Source organism: Sebastes fasciatus, chromosome 14 (assembly GCF_043250625.1).
Source record: "Sebastes fasciatus isolate fSebFas1 chromosome 14, fSebFas1.pri, whole genome shotgun sequence".
NCBI lineage: Eukaryota > Metazoa > Chordata > Actinopteri > Perciformes > Sebastidae > Sebastes > Sebastes fasciatus.
This window is the reverse complement of record NC_133808.1, coordinates 10,118,372-10,135,902: the sequence shown is the minus strand read 5'-3', so window position 1 is coordinate 10,135,902 and position 17,531 is coordinate 10,118,372. Positions and strand designations below refer to the sequence as shown.

The 17,531-nt window shown below is 39.9% G+C and overlaps 2 protein-coding genes across 5 annotated transcripts in view; one reads left to right on the top strand and one right to left on the bottom strand.

Annotated features, from left to right (window-relative positions):
- The window catches only part of itgbl1 (integrin, beta-like 1), a 60,842-nt gene extending 52,538 nt beyond the window's left edge, over positions 1 to 8,304 (top strand). The window contains exons 10-11 of one of the 2 annotated variants that reach the window (XM_074658646.1): positions 986 to 1,099; positions 7,500 to 8,304. In XM_074658646.1, coding sequence (XP_074514747.1) covers positions 986 to 1,099; positions 7,500 to 7,588 — 203 coding nt within the window. In that variant the 3' untranslated portion in view covers positions 7,589 to 8,304. Of the gene's footprint in view, positions 1 to 985; positions 1,100 to 7,499 lie in introns of those variants that run through there. The other variant, XR_012597104.1, reaches the window with a different exon arrangement.
- A 1,153-nt stretch (positions 8,305 to 9,457) lies between these two features.
- The window catches only part of fgf14 (fibroblast growth factor 14), a 131,142-nt gene continuing 123,068 nt past the window's right edge, over positions 9,458 to 17,531 (bottom strand). For all 3 annotated transcript variants that reach the window (XM_074658647.1, XM_074658649.1, XM_074658648.1), the window contains exons 4-5: positions 14,615 to 14,813; positions 9,458 to 11,799 (exon numbers count right to left, since the gene is read on the bottom strand). In XM_074658647.1, coding sequence (XP_074514748.1) covers positions 11,657 to 11,799; positions 14,615 to 14,813 — 342 coding nt within the window. In that variant the 3' untranslated portion in view covers positions 9,458 to 11,656. The remainder of the gene's footprint in view (positions 11,800 to 14,614; positions 14,814 to 17,531) is intronic.

The following is a 17,531-nucleotide window of genomic DNA, read 5'->3' as shown; positions in this document are numbered from 1 at the left end:
TGGTTGCAATCTGTAACCTCAACACTAGATGCTGCCAGACCCTACACACTGCACCTTTAATGTAACAAAACAAACAATCTGAAGGTGTCCCCTTTGGGACATTTTTCCCTATTTTCTGACATGTTGTCTACTAACTATGAATAAGTTAATCGGAAACAAAATTACCAGGTTAATTGATAACATAATAATAATTAGTTGCAACCCCATGTACTGTAGCTGCCTGACAACTGTATCCTATACATTTCTAATGAGATTCAGCACAGCGTCACTACATTGTATGTATCATTAGGTGGCAAATGACGCCACACAACAGGATTCCTTCTCTGCTGCTCAGCGTTGAATCCACAGAAATAGACAGACTGCAGTGGGTCCGGCCCTGCAGAGCAGAGCACGGTGTGAAAATGAAGATGAGCATGTTCATTCTCCTCGCTCCACTACATTCAGACACCAGAACAATCTTCCCCTCAGCTCCTTCTCTGCCTCCACCTCTCATAGTGGCTTCCTGTAACTCGGCGTGTGTTGATAGAAATTGGGGAGATTGAAAACATAGTTGCTGGACCTCTGGGTGTGAGCTTTTGGGGGGGAAAAACTGAAGCAGACAGCAGTAGATTTGTTTCCCTCTACCAATCCTTAATACCTTATTATCCTGCTGCTGCCCTTGAGAGAGAGAGAGAGAGAGAGAGGAACAGACCCTGATGGGGAAGAGAGGAAGTTTAAAGTGTGGGTGGATTGGTTTCCTGGTGGCAAAAGTATATTAGTAGCTGTTTCCTCAGGGAACATCTCATATCCACTCAGCCCAGGACTATTAATCTTCTGTGTAAAATAAAGAATTTGCAGGAAATAATACAAACAGCATTTATAAAACACACAAACAGTAAAAGGAATGGTGTTAAAAAAAACAACAACATATACACCATCAAAATGTTACTCAGCTTGGATCAGGAAAGTGCGATGTTAATTAACAGTGTTTGTGTGCGTGTTGCAGGTTCCTGTCACTGTGGCCAATGTATCTGCTCTCCTCAAGACTCCTGGGTGTCTGGAGAGTACTGCGAGTGTGACGACCGAGAGTGTGACAAACATGACGGCCTCATCTGCACAGGTAGGATACACACACACACACTAGAGGTCTTTATGGGTCCAAAATGTTGGACCAGATCCGAAACAGAATCATGGAAAAGCCACCAAAGGAGACCCGAGCATAGTCAGACCCGAGACCACATGGATAATAAGATCCAATCCAAAATGCAATTGACCCGGACTGACCCTAGCAGAATGAGGACACCAGCACCTCAGCACCATCAGTTAACAAGCAACCCCAGTTGAAAACAACAACACTATAACGAGAATGTCCGAAGAACAAATATGGAGTTACAGAAACTATTCCAAGATTAATTTGTTTGTACCTGTCAAACACTAATTGAAAGTTCTATTTTCATCTCCTGCTCTCTCCTCCTACATTTCAGACTGAAATATTCTACTTGTATCTCCACAACATTTACTAGACATCTGTAGATAATACTGTAGTTGCTTTTCACATAAAACATGCTATCAATTTATAAAATAAGATGAATTGTTACAAATTAAGCGACCCAGGAGTGACACAACTAAAACTAGAAGTGCACTCAGAGAGCGCAGACCTCCGCCAAGGCAGGTTTCATGTACGTCGCTTGTCTGCGCATGTCTTAAAGTCTGTGTTGTAAATGCACAGGCTGAGCGGAGTTATTAAAAAAACATTCCCCGAAGCCAGATCATGATCCGGATCGCCACCAAAATCTAATGGATTCTTCATTGTGCCACAACCCACCACTCCAAAACATTTCATTCAAATCCATCGCAGACTTTTGGAGTAATCCTCCAAACGGACAAACCAACCAACAAACAAACAAACAAACAAACCAACAAACCAACGCCGGTGAAAACATAACCTCCTTCCTAGGCCTTCAGCCTTGGCGGAGGTAACTAGCCCCACGTCAACCTACAAAAACATTAGAGTACCACTTACATGTTGATGTATAAATAGTATTGATCCAATAATATAATAATAATATAACACTGACAAGGGCCATTCTGTATTATGTACTTTTACTGTATATAGTTAGATACAGAAGTGCATTCTGTTACTAATGTACTTTTACTTAAAGGTGCTAAATTCGAGATTGGGAGCATTTTTATTGCCTCCGCACGGCTCTCAACATGGCGACAGTGTTGACAGAGATAACAGTGTTTACCTGAGGGGGAACCGGAAAGAGGGTGCTTTGCTTCTGCGACAACGCCGTTGGTCAGGATATTGTTATCAGCTTTATCCACCAAATGAGAACAGTGCAGAGGAAGCCCCCAGGAAGATGTTTCTGAAAACACTTGAGGCAAGAAATAGGCATTACAGCAACATAATTTTGATTCATATTTGATAAGCGCTCCCTAGTTTGACTGATTTAATCGGAGTCCGCGAGTGACTGACATCTGCCTCCGTTGAATGAATAGCCAATAGAAACGCTCTCTCTCTGAAATTACCTGTGATTGGCCAAAGATTTTGTAAAGCCTGAAAACAGAGCCATGAGGAGGTGCAGAAGTCTAGTTATCTCTCAGAACACTTGAATTACAATATGCTGAAAGGTTATTGTGGAATTTTTGCCCAATGATGCCAAAAAATCTGCCTACTGAAACTTTAAGTAAATTATATAAATACTTATTTCCACCACAGTTTAATAACATACTCATTTACACAGGTTACTGATTTCATATGCTCGAATCCACTCATTTACATATTGACAAACAGACTTGAGACTTTTGGCAGCATAATAAGACCCGACCCAATCTGATTACCAAGTATAATTTGGAGCTGGACCGACTCATCTTCCCAATTGGTTCTTGGTTCCTCAGAACTGAGTGGACCTATGACACACACACACACACACACACACACACACACACACACACACCATTGTATCTGTAGATTCTGTATCAATCCCACTAACGTGAACGGCTATGGTTGTGAGTCAGAGAAGAGAAAAATGAATTGTGACGAGACAAACCTATGTACCACACACGCACGAACGCAAGCACTTTCTCTCTCTATATAGCCGTTTATCCACAGGAGCTGTCTTCTCCCCACTGGTAAAGGAGTTCTCAGTACATGTTTATAATTATTTTTGCCCCGGGGCCTGTCAAAATCTGGACAGCTGTTCAGAAGTGTTTCTCATCATTACTCCATGACTCCAAATGTCAGCCTTAATGTCATTCAAATGAGCATCAGTGGCTCCAGATGCAGACAAGCGTTGCTTCATAATTGCGGAAAACTGGGAGGAAACAAAGGAAATGTGCGGCAGTGTCTGTTAAATGTTCCTGATGACCTTATTACTGACTGGAGTGTATATATACATGCGTGGAAATTAGCATATGCATGAGAACCATTATAATGCTATGGCGTTATACATAAAAAGGCTTGAATATGCAGGTAAAAGTAGTCACTGCTTCACCAGGTATAGCAGTGATGGAGTCATTTTTTTTCCCATGTAAATGACACAAAAATTTGTTCGGCAAGTTTGCAAACAAATTACTCTGCAACTGGAAGATTTCATGGACCCTTAAAGCCGTACAACTGATGAGTGATGTGGAAAATTCAGAGTATTAGGAATGCTTGCTGGTTAATTTCATGCACTGGATATGACAATTTCAGCAACTTTTTCAGAAAAGGGACACAAAGGACTGTTTGTCTGTGCAGCGGTGTAACAACAAACTAATTACAACATTTTGTCAACATGCAACACATTTAATTGTGTTTATCAGTTTCACCAATTAGGTTTTTTTTCCATCAGATCTATTAGAATAACCTGAAAGGTTTTAGTGTGTCTGTTGGTTTGAGTGAACTACCATTTAAACCGAGCATTGTTCCCACTCCAATCAGAATATGGGTGGTCCAATTAATAAATCATTGATTTTGCTTTTAAAACATCAAAACTGACAATGAATTCCCTACTAACAAGTATTCTAAGCCTGATATATATCTTATTTCTCTGTGCCATAGAGATCCATTGTTATCAAAAACACATAAGCGAGCCACACCGCTGGCATGTTTCTTCATCACCATGAACACACACACACACGCACACACGCACACACCTGGTAGTGTAAACAGTGACGAAAGAAGTATTTATATGGTTTACCTAAGTAAAAATAGCATGTAATTTAAATGTAATAACATGTAAACAGACTCCTGCATTCAAAATATACAAAAGTAAAGAAGTATTAACAGCAAAATGTACCATAGCTGCCAAAACATTCAGTGGACTTAAAAGTACAACATTTCCTTCTGAAATATAGTGGAAGCAGTGGTGAAATGTAACTAAGTACATTTACTCAAGTACTGTACTTAAGTACAATTTTGAGGTACTTTACTTGAGTATTTCCAATTCATGCAGCTTTATACTTCTACTTCACTACATTTGGAGGTAAATATTGAATTTTTTACTCCACTACATTTATTTGATAAAATTAGTTACTTAACAGATTCAGATTATTAATACAAAATAGAAATCAACGAATAGATTATGATGTATTATTAAGGATTAAGCTACACGGCAGCATTGAAATTAACCCCACCTGTACCAGCTGGAACATTAGTGGTACTAATTAATTGTATTAATAGTGATGCAAAATGAATCCATCAATACTTAATATAATACAATCCAGTAATACAACATGATTTTTTTATGAAATGAGCCATTCTGCATAATGAGTACTTTTGGTACTTTAAGTATATATTTTGATACTAATTACAGCCGTCAAATTTAACGCGAATTTGTTTTAACAAATTTAAAATGTTTCTAACACATTAACGCAATCAATTAACGCGATCTTTCAGAGGTTCTATTGGGCTCAGTTTTAAAGCTACTGGCATCATATGAAACTAGACAAGATAAGGAATCCATTGGTACCAACCATGTCATACTAGCATGTCACAAAGGAGGCTAAATAACGCTCCAAACTTGCGCTCAATTTTGGAGAGGAAAGACTGGCATGGCCATTCTCAAAGGGGTATCTTGACCTCTGACCTCAAGATATGTGAATGAAAAGGGGTTCGATGGGTACCAACGAGTCTCCCCTTTACAGACATGTAAATCACTTTATGATAATCACATGCAGTTTAAGGCAAGTCATAGTCAAGTCAGCACACTGACACACTGACAGCTGTTGTTGCCTGTTGGGCTTCAGTTTGCCATGTTATGATTTGAGCATATATTTTATGCTAAATGCAGTACCTGTGAGGGTTTCTGGACAATATTTGTCATTGTTTTGTGTTGTTAATTGATTTCCAATAATAAATATGTACATACATTTGCATGAAGCAGCTTATTTGTCCACTCCCATGTTGTTAAGAGTATTAAATACTTGAAAAATCTCCATTTAAGGTACATTTTGAAGAGATAAAAATGTGCTATTAATTTGCGATTAATCATGGACAATCATGTGATTAAATATTTTAATTGATTGACAGTCCTAATGCTAATACTTGAATACTTTAGTAGGATTTAAAATGCATGATTTTTACTAGTAACAGAGTATTTACACTCTGGTATAACTACTTTTACTTAAGTGAAAGATCAAAGTTGTTCTTTCACCACTGAGTGGGAGGTATAAAGTTGCGTAAAACTGAAATATTCAAGTAAAGGATAGGTACCATAACATTGTACTTAAGTACAGTACTTGAGTAATTGTACTTAGTTACATTCCAAAACTGGACATAAATGAGCTTTCCAGAGTTAAGTTTTGAGAGACAGAATAAGGCTTTGTTGGTTTTGGTCTTTTCATGGGATTTACTGACAATAAAAAGAATAAATAGAGTAAGGTCAGCCTTATCCTTTAATGAGAAGGAGGTCTGTCTAGTCTGCACCCTGGATTCAGCAGATCAACAAGCAGCTTACCTCACTTTTATTGCTCTTCTTTTCCTCACCTACTTACCCATCTCTGCTGCTTTCTGGGTTTTTTTCACATTACTTTAATCCAGTTTTTTTTGTCCATCACCCTTTTCCCTCCTCGGACTCCTCCCTCCTCTTCCACTGTGATATTGTGCAGAGGATATGTCTTTTCAGCATGCGTGACAGACAGGAGGCCAGCAGGAGTCCTCCTTTTAATCTCAGCATCCTCTGTCTGACAGCTCAGGCATCTTGTGGAGAGTTTGGGGCTACAGGATTATAACACATTCAGAGTAGGGTGTTATCCTTTATTCCTAAATATAAAAAAAAAATCCTCATACATAAATTAAAGTTTAGTAGGTTGTTTGTCCGTGCATCCTAAAACTTAAAATATGATAGTACTGCTGATCTAGCTCCACTCTTGGTTGGTCAGTTGAGGCCACTTGAACTACTTAGTTAAGGTTAGTGAACGATGGTAGGAGATGGGACATAAAGTCAAGTCTCTTGTGTTGAAATTAGTTGTAGGAGACTCCTCAATCCACCCCAAATTCCTACTTGCGACTTCTAACAACAATATTTCTTCCTTTGCTACTAAAACATGGATTGCTGCAAGCATTTTTTTCTGTAGAGGACAGTCTATAATTTATATCTAAAGTAAGGCTGTCAATCGATTACAATATTTAATCGTGATTAATTGCAAATTAATCACACCTTTTTAATCTGTTCAAAATGTACCTTAAAGGGAGATTTGTCAAGTATTTAATACTCTTATCAACATGGGAGTGGGCAAATATGCTTGCTTTATGCAAATGTATGTATATATGTATTATTGGAAATCAATTAACAACACAAAACAATGACAAATATTGTCCAGAAACCCTCACAGGTACTGCATTTAGCATAACAAATATGCTCAAATCATAACATGGCAAACTGCAGCCCAACAGACAACAACAGCTGTCAGTGTGTCAGTGTGCTGACTTGACTATGATTTGCCCCAAACTGCATGTGATTATCATAAAGTGGGCATGTCTGTAAAGGGGAGACTCGTCGGTACCCACAGAACCCATTTTCATTCACATATCTAGAGGTCAGAGGTCAAGGGACCCCTTTGAAAATGGCCATGACAGTTTTTCCACGCCAAACTTTACGGTAAGTTTGGAGTGTCATTTAGCCTCTTTTGCAAGCTACTATGACGTGGTTGGTACCAATGGATTAATTCGTTTTTTTTTTGTTTCATATGATGCCATTGTCTTCACTCTAGCTTTAAAACTGAGCCCGGTACAACATCCGGAAGATCGATTACATCAATACGTTAAAGAAATTAGTGGCCTTAAAACGAATTTGCGCTAACTGTTAATATCGCGTTAACTTTGGCAGCCCTAATATAAAGCATAAAGACTTTTATCTCTTAACTTTTCTCTTCTGCTGTGTGGAATAAACCACTAACTGTCCTGAGCAGTGAAGTCATCCTCCCTCCCCCCGCAGAGAGCTGCACCCACAGGGAACCAGGGTGTGAAAAGAGGAACCTTGTTAAAGGTCAGGCATGATGGCACAGCTCTTAATTCACAGCTTTTCTTCTCACAGGGAATGGGCTGTGCAATTGCGGCAACTGTGAGTGCTGGGACGGCTGGACGGGGAACGCTTGCGAAATCTGGCTGGGAGCCGAGTACTGAGGTGGAGAGGACGCTGGCGTTAGAAGACAAGAGAGGCCTGGCTGCCCGGAGCGACCAGGAGCACCGTTGATTGTCATACTCAAGACCAGGCTGGTAAAATCACCTCGGCCAGGAAAACCCACGGGAGGATTGGACAAGACAAAACTAAACATGGATGTAATTCTGCATATCACTAACAGCATTCATTCTTTTATTGTACTGGTTACAAGTGATTGAAAACATATTACAATGTAAACATTTGTTTCCAAAACAGCTTTTTGTATAATTTCTTTTTATAATGTAGGAATGCTTATCCAGATGGCTACACATAATAGGATGCAGGTACATGACAAATCCAAATGTTGGAATGGGAAGAATTATTAAAAGTGACAAAACAGATCTACATTATCATCCGCAGTATCCAAATACAGCGGGTGATAATGTAGTTCGTCATGTAGATCTGTTTTTGACTGGTACAGAGCGCTATGTTGTTTCACAATCGGACGGAAAGTTCACTCGAAAGCTCGAGGCAGAAGTTACTGTTTGAGGTTTTTATTTGTTTTTAATAATAAAACATTAAATGTGCCGCATGACACAACATTTTGCATGGAAAACAATGCGAAGACCTTAATCATACATGGTTACAAATTTGTTATAACATGACATAACTCCAATGGGCATACTTGCAATGGTATATATTTTTTTTTTTTGTTGAAAATAAATCATTTTTAATAGTGCCTATTCTTCTCCAGCGGGAAATCAAACCAAGCCGTCAAAAGCCACGCTGTACCACGAAGGTACGCCGTGGACGTTTCTCACTCAAACACATAACTAGTGACGAGGTTAAATCCTAAAGTGGAGGAAACAAAGAGAGGGCATACATAGTTCAGTTGTGGCATGCTGAATGTCCATGTCACTTCCAAAAGGGTGGCATCAGGGGATGAGAGCTGCATTGACACAAGAGCTCAGTCACCACTTGAAAAGAGGACCGATAAGAAGTCACAAAGAAAATTTAATGTAAATTCTACTTTGGCCTTTTTTCATGCTTTTAAACTAGCCAACCCTCTCATCCGTTTTTCTTTGTCCCATCAAAAGAATGACAGGTGCAATAATATACTGCACACTATATTGCATTGAGTATGTTACTGACATTACAGTACACCTTTATATAAATATTTTTATTCAATATGTTGTATGTGTGTATACAACAAACACAAACTGTATAGTGTAGACAAACTCGTTGCATATATGTATGTAAAATTAGCGGTACATACCAACAGTTCTTGATAGACATAGCCTACTACATGCAGTTCATCAATGCCATCCTCTCCCCATGCAACAGATGGAGGACAATGTACGAAATAAGAGGTCGGAAAAAAACAAAAGCGACGAAGAAAAACTAGAATATTCTTTTAACACATCTGAAGAGAAAGCAAAAGGTGATAGGTATCAGGAGACGACATCACGCACGACCCGTATATACGAGAGAAAAGTAAGGACGAATCAAAAAAACAAATAAATAAAAATAAAATGGTTGGCTACAGATATCCAAACAGAGATGTACATTTACACACCGGTCATTTACAAAAATAAAGTCAGCCCCGGAGGAGCCAGTTAATCTGGACTGCAGGGCCGGAGCAGCAGCCAGCCCAGCATGTAGAGTTTGTAAGAGTGGAGGATGATTGGCTGTAATGAGGACAGAACGTCGGCCCCAAATACAACTACAGTAGTTTCCAGCTCCTCTGTGTGTGTAAGTGTGTGTGTGTGTGTGTGTGTGTGTGTGTGTGTGTGGTACGCCATTTTTTATTAACAGCTTTGTACAGACAAATATTGAATTCAAACTAATGTGCTGTAATAAGAAATGATCATGTGTAATCCCAATAAAAATCATATTTACCAAATCAACTTGTTAATATAATTGCAGCACACAGCAGCAGCAACAATCTACTTCATATTATAAATCTTAAACTATTAGGATTAAAAAAATCAGTAAAAGCAAGACAAAACGTTAGAAATGGATTGATCAGATTGATAAACTGCTAACAGTCATGATGACAATGCAAAAAACAGAAAGTGCAGCGGGGGTTACCATTCGGATTAGCTGTGAGTGTGCTGTAACCTACGACATGCCCGTTCCAACTCCCGCGCCGGACTTCAGTGCTCTTCAGCTTACAACAGAGTGATACCCATACCTTGTTTCCTTATAGAAAATGCATGCACGTGATTAATTCAAGGTATACGTACTTCTCTAAAATGACATCAGTCAAAGACCTTTGGGGGGGTCTGAGCGAGCGGAGTTCTTTCGGACAGAACAAAATGCTATCACAGTGAAAGCTTCGATGAGTTGAATCAGATTTTGTTTTTTCTTTTTTTCGTAAAGAATCAGTTCGTCCCAGGATGAAAAAAAGACTTTGGTCATTTCAGAATGAATACATCTGAGTGTGGCTTCTCAATGGATAATGCTACGTGTCCTCTACATGGATGTGTCGGGTGGGTGAGGCACCTTTAGCCCAGTGGGGACTGGGAAACCTGTTTTTGCATGCCGGGAATCAAGGGTCCAAACAGGCACGTGGATAGGCCAAGATGATCAGAACTGGACTCTGCATGCTGAGCTAGGAGACAAATCCTCTCAATAATAAGAACAATATCTAGTCATTTAAAAAGTTATGATTCATAATAGTCATTTTCCCTAAGTTTTATACAGTGAAAATGTTACAATATAAGCCATCTCTTGTATAACTGCTGCAAGAAGAGAGAACACAACATTAAACCTTGCCCATGCTTTAGTTTTGCTGAACCAAATAGGGATGCAGCCAGTGTAAATGTCGCCTACTGGTTTCTCAGCCATGTTGTTTTCTGGCTTTTTAGGTAGACGCTGCCGTAAGATGGCTGCCAGTGCTGCAGTTGTAGACCATCTGGGTCAAAGCCACGAGCTTTGCCTCGGAGTCCAACAAAGTCAGTGAGTGAGGGACGGAGGCCTACAAGGCCTAGAGATATTCCTAGAGCCCACGCTCGGAAATAAGATTAAAGAAAAATAGACTTCAGGTTTTTCTATTTACCAGAGAAGGCGGACTGAACCGCTGGTGGGACTTAAGATAGTGATATGTATACACCATTCCTTACAGCGCTCTCCCACCCACACACACATCTGTTTATAAACGCGTGTGTGCGGCGTGTGTTTGTATGTGTGTAGGGAGCTCCTCGCATTGATTGCAGTGGCGGTAATTAGCACTTCATCAACTATGATTGCAGGCGCTATCTGCCAGCCTCCAGTGTGTTTTTATCAGCTGTAAAAAGCAAAACCCCCCACAAACTTTGTGTGTCTGTAAGTGTGTGTGCATGTCGTGGGCAAGACAGATTTTTTTTTTTTTGTATGTATATATATGTTTGTTTTTATGCCACATCTGTGTGAATGCGTTTCTTAGAAAATCACACAACCCCCTTGCAAAATGTTTTTATCTTTTCTAGGTTACTTGACAAAGAGAAAAGTGTGTTGACTAGAGATAGAAAGAGAGGGGAGAAGGGAACATACTCGTAAAAAATAGAGGACGACAGTCCAAATATTTACTCTATCTATACAGTCTCTATCCCAGAACATAGCTGGTGAACTGTGGTATAGAAAATAGATCTGAAGGTACACGGGCTCTGCTGCAACAGGGCGTTATAGAGAGGAGGGTTGGGGGGGAAAGGTTTCTTGAATGAACCGTCAGCAAGCAAAAGTACCACGAGCGTGGTTGTGAAACATTAGTCACATGAACTCTCACAGTTTTCAGAGGAACCTAAAGGCATTCCATGATCAGAGGTCCTCTTCCTCCCCCGTGCTGGAGAAACTCGGCCGCCTCGCAATCCGTGCGTCCATGTTGTGAGACAGCTGGAGAAAAGGGGAGGGTCCGAGGCGGAGAAAGTGGGAAGGAGGAGCGAGAGAAGAGAGGAAGGGTGGTTCGCCTGGATGTGGTCCACAGAAGGAAGAGGGTCTAGAGTCTAGTCGGGGAAAAGCCCTGCCTCCGTCACGTATCCCCCCTCAACCCCTACACCCTCTCCACACACAAACACACACACACACACACGCTGAGCACTGGTCAGGTGTGGCTATGTGGCGGGCTTGTCGGGCTTGCTTACAGGTTTACCTCCGTTCATCACTGCCGGCTCAGTTGTGCTTTTACTGGGAGGTACTGCCGCCTTGGGCACCGTCTCACCAACATCATGCAACGATGGCTCTCTGTACATGGCAACTGGAAGGAGCAGACGATGAGGAAAGGAAGCAGAGAGAAAAGAGAGAAGCCGTTAGCGAGGAACCTCTTTCCTGCACTTTTGAGTTTACCTGTCTAAATCGATTTAAGGAGCTTCTTTCCCCTAACAATACTTGCTGTTGTGTGTACTTTTTCAAAAGGTTGTTATACAGAGAAATTTATTGATGGGAAAAAGCTGATATTTTTTTTGCCTGTGGGCTTCACGCTACAATCCTGACCTGCTTCTGTCTCCATCAGGGCTGATGCTGAATCTAAGCAAATGCTTTTCATGAAAAAAACAGCAAAAAGTGTCTCATTATTCTCCACTTCACTGCCACTAGACTACAGCTGCCTTGACAGGACACTTCAACTTGATTCCATGTTTAAATGACGGGAAGCAATCAGGCTGGTAGCTGACGAGAGTGATGCTGGCATCTGCTGGACTATCAACATTTCATACTGCACTTACAGAGCTGTCCTGCCTCCTGCGCCGTACTGTACGCTTACAGCAGCAAAATCGTGAATCAGCACATAAATACAAAAATATGTCCGACAGAGACATTTCACATAGTTGGACCATTACTATAGGAGCACGCCTCATAGTATGGGGTCTTGTAATGTAAGAAGGGTAGTCATGCTCATTTTTTTTTTCAGTTTGTACTGTTTTTCACCCAAATACATCCAGATTTTTTGTCATATCTCCACCTAGACGTTATGTTTCCTGCTGCAAAATGACACCACTGTTTACAGTAACAGTGTTGACAGCTGATAAACTCCTTCAAGCGCTAAAAAGTGAAGAGAAAATGGAGAAGGAATTATGTTTTTTTTTTTTATATATATATATATATATTTTTTTTAAAGGTCACCCAAAACATTTAATTATTCACATAAATCCCTTACGGCAAGTGGAAACTGCCGAAGCAGATAGCTTTGTTGGCCTAAAATAGGAGAATCTCTGAGGAGGTTTTCACATCAGGGACCCGGGCCAGGATCCGGGTGCACTTGACCCCGAAGTCCAGTTTGTTTGATTAGTGTGAACGCTCCGTACCGTACTCTGGCACGGTTTGTTGATCCCTACTCGAGTCCACTTGAAAAGGTGGTCTGGAGTACGGTTAATGTGTACTCGGGTACGGTTCACATCAGGTGTGAAAGCCAACCGTACCGAAACACAGGAATGGACTGCTATTTAACACGAGTAACGTTAGCGGTCAGTGAGTAGTTGTGAAAGGATCGTCTTTTTTCTCCTCCGAAATCTGTATATGCGCGCAGCATGCACCGTAAAGCAGGAAGGCAGGAGAGAGGGTCCTTAAGATACAGACAATAGTAGGCGAAGGGGTTGAGTGATGTTTGTTATTTTATTTAGCTAATTTAATGGTCTGCCTCCGAAGAACAAGAGCTGCTCAGCGGGCAGAGACAGAGAGAGAGACAGTAGGGGGGAAACAGCGAGTAGAGGCATATTTTCACATCAAATTCCATTGAAGTAAGGGTTTATTTCTACCAAAACAGAGTTGGTGATTGTTGGAAAGACTAACAGCAACGGTTTTGGTGAGTTTTATTTTGTTTCTGCGAAGTTTGAATGAAGTGTTCTACGAAGCTCTGCCACTAAAACAGCTGATCTTAACATAAACAAATACACGTGGATGACCGACAGTAGTGCATGAGACTAACAGACTAATCTGTGAAAAAGATCATGTTCCTCTGTCTCCTCCTAGTGCTCCTACTGTAACGACATTTGCAAGATTTCACTGCGCCCGAACGAAAACCAATCAGCTGTCAATCTCTGCTCATGAAACTTGCGAACTCCGATCAAACTGTTAAACAAAGCAGCTCTGATCAAATATGAATCAATACTCTGTTATTCTAATGCCTATATGTCTCGCCTCAACTGTTTTCAGAAACATCTTGTTTAGCTGTAAAATTAGAAAGTTTGCGAACCAGCCGCCATGTTGAAAGCGGTCGAGCCAAAACCAAGCACCGCCCACCGACCGGAGCAAACGTTCTCATTTTTCAGCTAAACAGCACACTAAAACATTTGAGGAGATAAATGGGCATCACAGAAACAAAATCTTGATTCATATTCGATCAGCACTGCCTAGTTTGACCGGAGTTCATCGGAGTTTCATGACCGGTGATTGACAGCTGCTGTAGAGACTCCTCAGCTCTGATTGGTTGTTTTCCTTTTGGTGCTGTGAAATCTTACAAATGCCATTAGGAGGAGCACAGGAGGACACAGAGGAACATGACTTTTCATATTATCTGTCTCATGCACTACTGTCAGGTTATAGTGACCATTATATCATCTCTCAACTCGTTCCAACTCAGCCCGAAGTTCACTGGTTCCTAATGAAGATGTAAATCTTTAAAAACAGACCATTAAGGTATATAACTTGTTTTTAAAAAGGCTCAGTAATTTCCTTAAACAGTTGGGCACTGTAGTTTTTAGCAAATGATACTCAAACAGAAGGAAATAGTGCATTTTGTCAGGGACTATTTGCGGATTAATACACATTTGGTTCTCTAGTAGCAGAATGGTGTATGTGAGTTTGATAAACTACAGTGCCCATGCAATGAAGGAAACTGTCACACATGGAATTTGTTGACAAAAAGAAAACTATAAAAACATCACCACACCTATTCTTATACAACGAAAATAAAAAATGATAAATTCTCAGACTTTCACATATATTAAAAAAATAAATAAATGAGCTGTAGACATTAGCTATGCCTACCGCATCAGAAATGTAGTGTAAACTAACCCTAAGCCTCTGTAGTTTTAAAACGTTATCAGTCTGATGTGAGTGTCTATGACAGTACGTACCTTCTAATGGCTTGGGCAGGAAGTGAGCAGCTGGTTTGGTTTTTTTCACTCGGTTCCCCTTCATGGCTTGGCCGTCTTTATTGAGCCCTAGGAACCAAGCTCTCCCCGACTCCTGTTGTCTGTACAACATGGACGAGTAGATCACATAGTAGTTCTCAAACACCGACTCTTTGAACTTGCACTCCGCTGTAAAGAGTTCCTGCGGGGACAGACACAAGCACCAGATGGACGGTAAGAGCAGGCTCTTTCAAACCAAAAAACAACACACACAGGATTTCATTTGAATATAACACGTGGAAGACTCCGGTTCCAGTGGAAATGAATAAGTCATGGTTCATATTATGTAAGAATGAAACAGTTGTCAAATCCGTAATTCATATTTGAATTTTTATGGAGGTCAGCGGGACAAATGCCACCTTTAGTTCACGCTCACAACGTATAGAATAATGTTCTGGCGGGGGCAGAAACTGCCTCGCCAGTTGAAATGGACTTCATACTTCTAGCTGTCGTGAAAAGGATTAGAGTCTTTCTCGCTATAATCATGTCTCAAGCCGAGCCTAATGACCTGCTCTGATGAAATGCAACTCTCATTCTCTCCTTGGCCTTAACCTTGACATCGGATGTGAGAGCACTCGTTTAGTCAATTAGCTCATGTTCCCAGCAGAAGTATATATTGTTAGGCAATGACCCCGGCACCTCAGCACTGGAAATATCAGCACTTTTCCCCACCAGATGTCTCCTTGTTCCTCAAACATTTTTTAATTGGTAAAACCCAAATAGGATCATCCTTTCCGACTACTATGTCTTTTATTAGCAATTTGTCTAGGACTGCCTTCTGAACTTGATAGGAATCATGATATAGGACTAATCAAGTGACTCCTCCATCCTTTACGCCTCAATCTGGCCATGACGAATGAACACCGGGGACATCACATCTCTCTCTGCTGTTGCCCATTCATCTCCAACCAGAAGGGTAATAAAAAGCGTTTCCACATTGTGCGCCCTGCCAGGCTAAAAATAAAGGCATTCATCGGGTCGTATTAATCAAAGCGCACTCATCACAACGGAGAGTTTCACCACATCTGTTGTGGGCAGTTCACACTGAGCTGGCCCTTAGAACCACTGACAGTAAAATAAATCTTCTGATGCATCGCGTACTGCCGTGGGCCTCAATGTCTGGGTCTGGAGCCTTTAGGAAGATTCTCGGGGGAGCCAAAATACGGAATACTTTAATTTAGGGCTGTCCATCGATTCAAATATTTAATCGCGATTAATCACATGGTTTTCCATAGTTAATCACGAGTAATCGCAAATTAATTGCACATTTATCAAGTATTAAATACTCTTACCAACATGGGAGTGGGAAAAATACACTTGCTTTTTGCAAATATATGTGTATATTTATTATTGTAAATCAATTAACAACACAAAAAATTCAAAATATTGTCCAGAAACCCTTATAGGTACTGCATTTAGCATAAAAACAATAGGCAACAACAGCTGTCAGTGTGTCAGTGTGCTGACTTGTCTATGATTTGCCCCAAACTGCATGTGATTATCATAAAGTGGGCATGTCTGTAAAGGGGAGACTCGTGGGTACCCATAGAACCCATTTTCATTCACATATCTTGAGGTCAGAGGTCAAGGGACCCCTTTGAAAATGGCCATGCCAGTTTTTCCTCGCCAAAATTTAGCGTAAGTTTGGAGCGTTGGTTAGCCTCCTTCCCTACAAGCTAGTATGACATGGTTGGTGCCAATAAATTCCTTAGGTTTTTATAATTTTATATGATAACAGGATCTTCACTCTAGCTTTAAAACTGAGCCCGCTACAACATGAAAATCGCAAGTTGTGTTAAAGAAATTAGTGGCGTTAAAACAAATTTGCGTTAACACATTATTATCGTGTTAACTTTGACAGCTCTACTTTCATTTCTTAGTGATAACTAAGCAAAATCTAGATGCTTTTGTTGTATCTAGTGTCATCTTCCTACATTATAAATTACTTTATGTGCTAAATTAAAATAAACATACATAATCAAGGGTCTCTAATGAAGAAGATCTAAAAAAACTCGCTGATGTTTAGCAGGTGTAATGTTTACCATGTTCACAGTCTTAACATTTGCTAATTAGAATTGAACGCAAGGCTGATGGGAATATCATTAGTTTTGCAGGTATTTGGTCATAAATTAAAGTAAGATTTTGACCTGATAATGGTGCGAGATGAAAAGTTAAGGGATCACTAAAGTTACTACTTTGCTTTGCAATCTTCCCCACTTTGTAATGCAACTGCTGCACAACAATTTTACAATTAGTTTTATCTTATTACAATTCATCCTGAGAAGGATATGAATGTGTACACCAATTTGTGTGCCAATCCAGTTAGAAAGTGTTATTTTTAATTTGTGATCTAATTTATTTATTTAAAATTTTCTTATATGCCACATACTGTAAGGGACATATGATACAAAACCAATACATATGCATCCTTACAAAATATAGGAATATCAGCAAGTTATGGCAGAGTCATGAAGCCCCAAGACAAAAAGGGACACAAATTAAAAGAAAAAATAATTTAAATAAGAATCATAACATAAAATAAATATGAACTACTTGCAAAAACCAAACCAAAATTAAGAAAACAAGGCTGAAAATTAATTAATAAATAAATAAATTAACATATAAAAATCTATATACTGTATAAAAAAATTATTAAATTAAAAAGACAAACAAAAAATTGGTTCAGAATGTGAAATAACCATGAATGTCTAATGTATAATAATGTTTATAAATCTCTTGTAATGTAGCTGCACAGGACATTATTTATGGGTTAAATGCTCAGTTTCGAACACAGGACACACCATGCCACGGTGTAATTAGCCCTTTGGTGAATTACTCCTGTCAGAGCGTATCCTCCAGA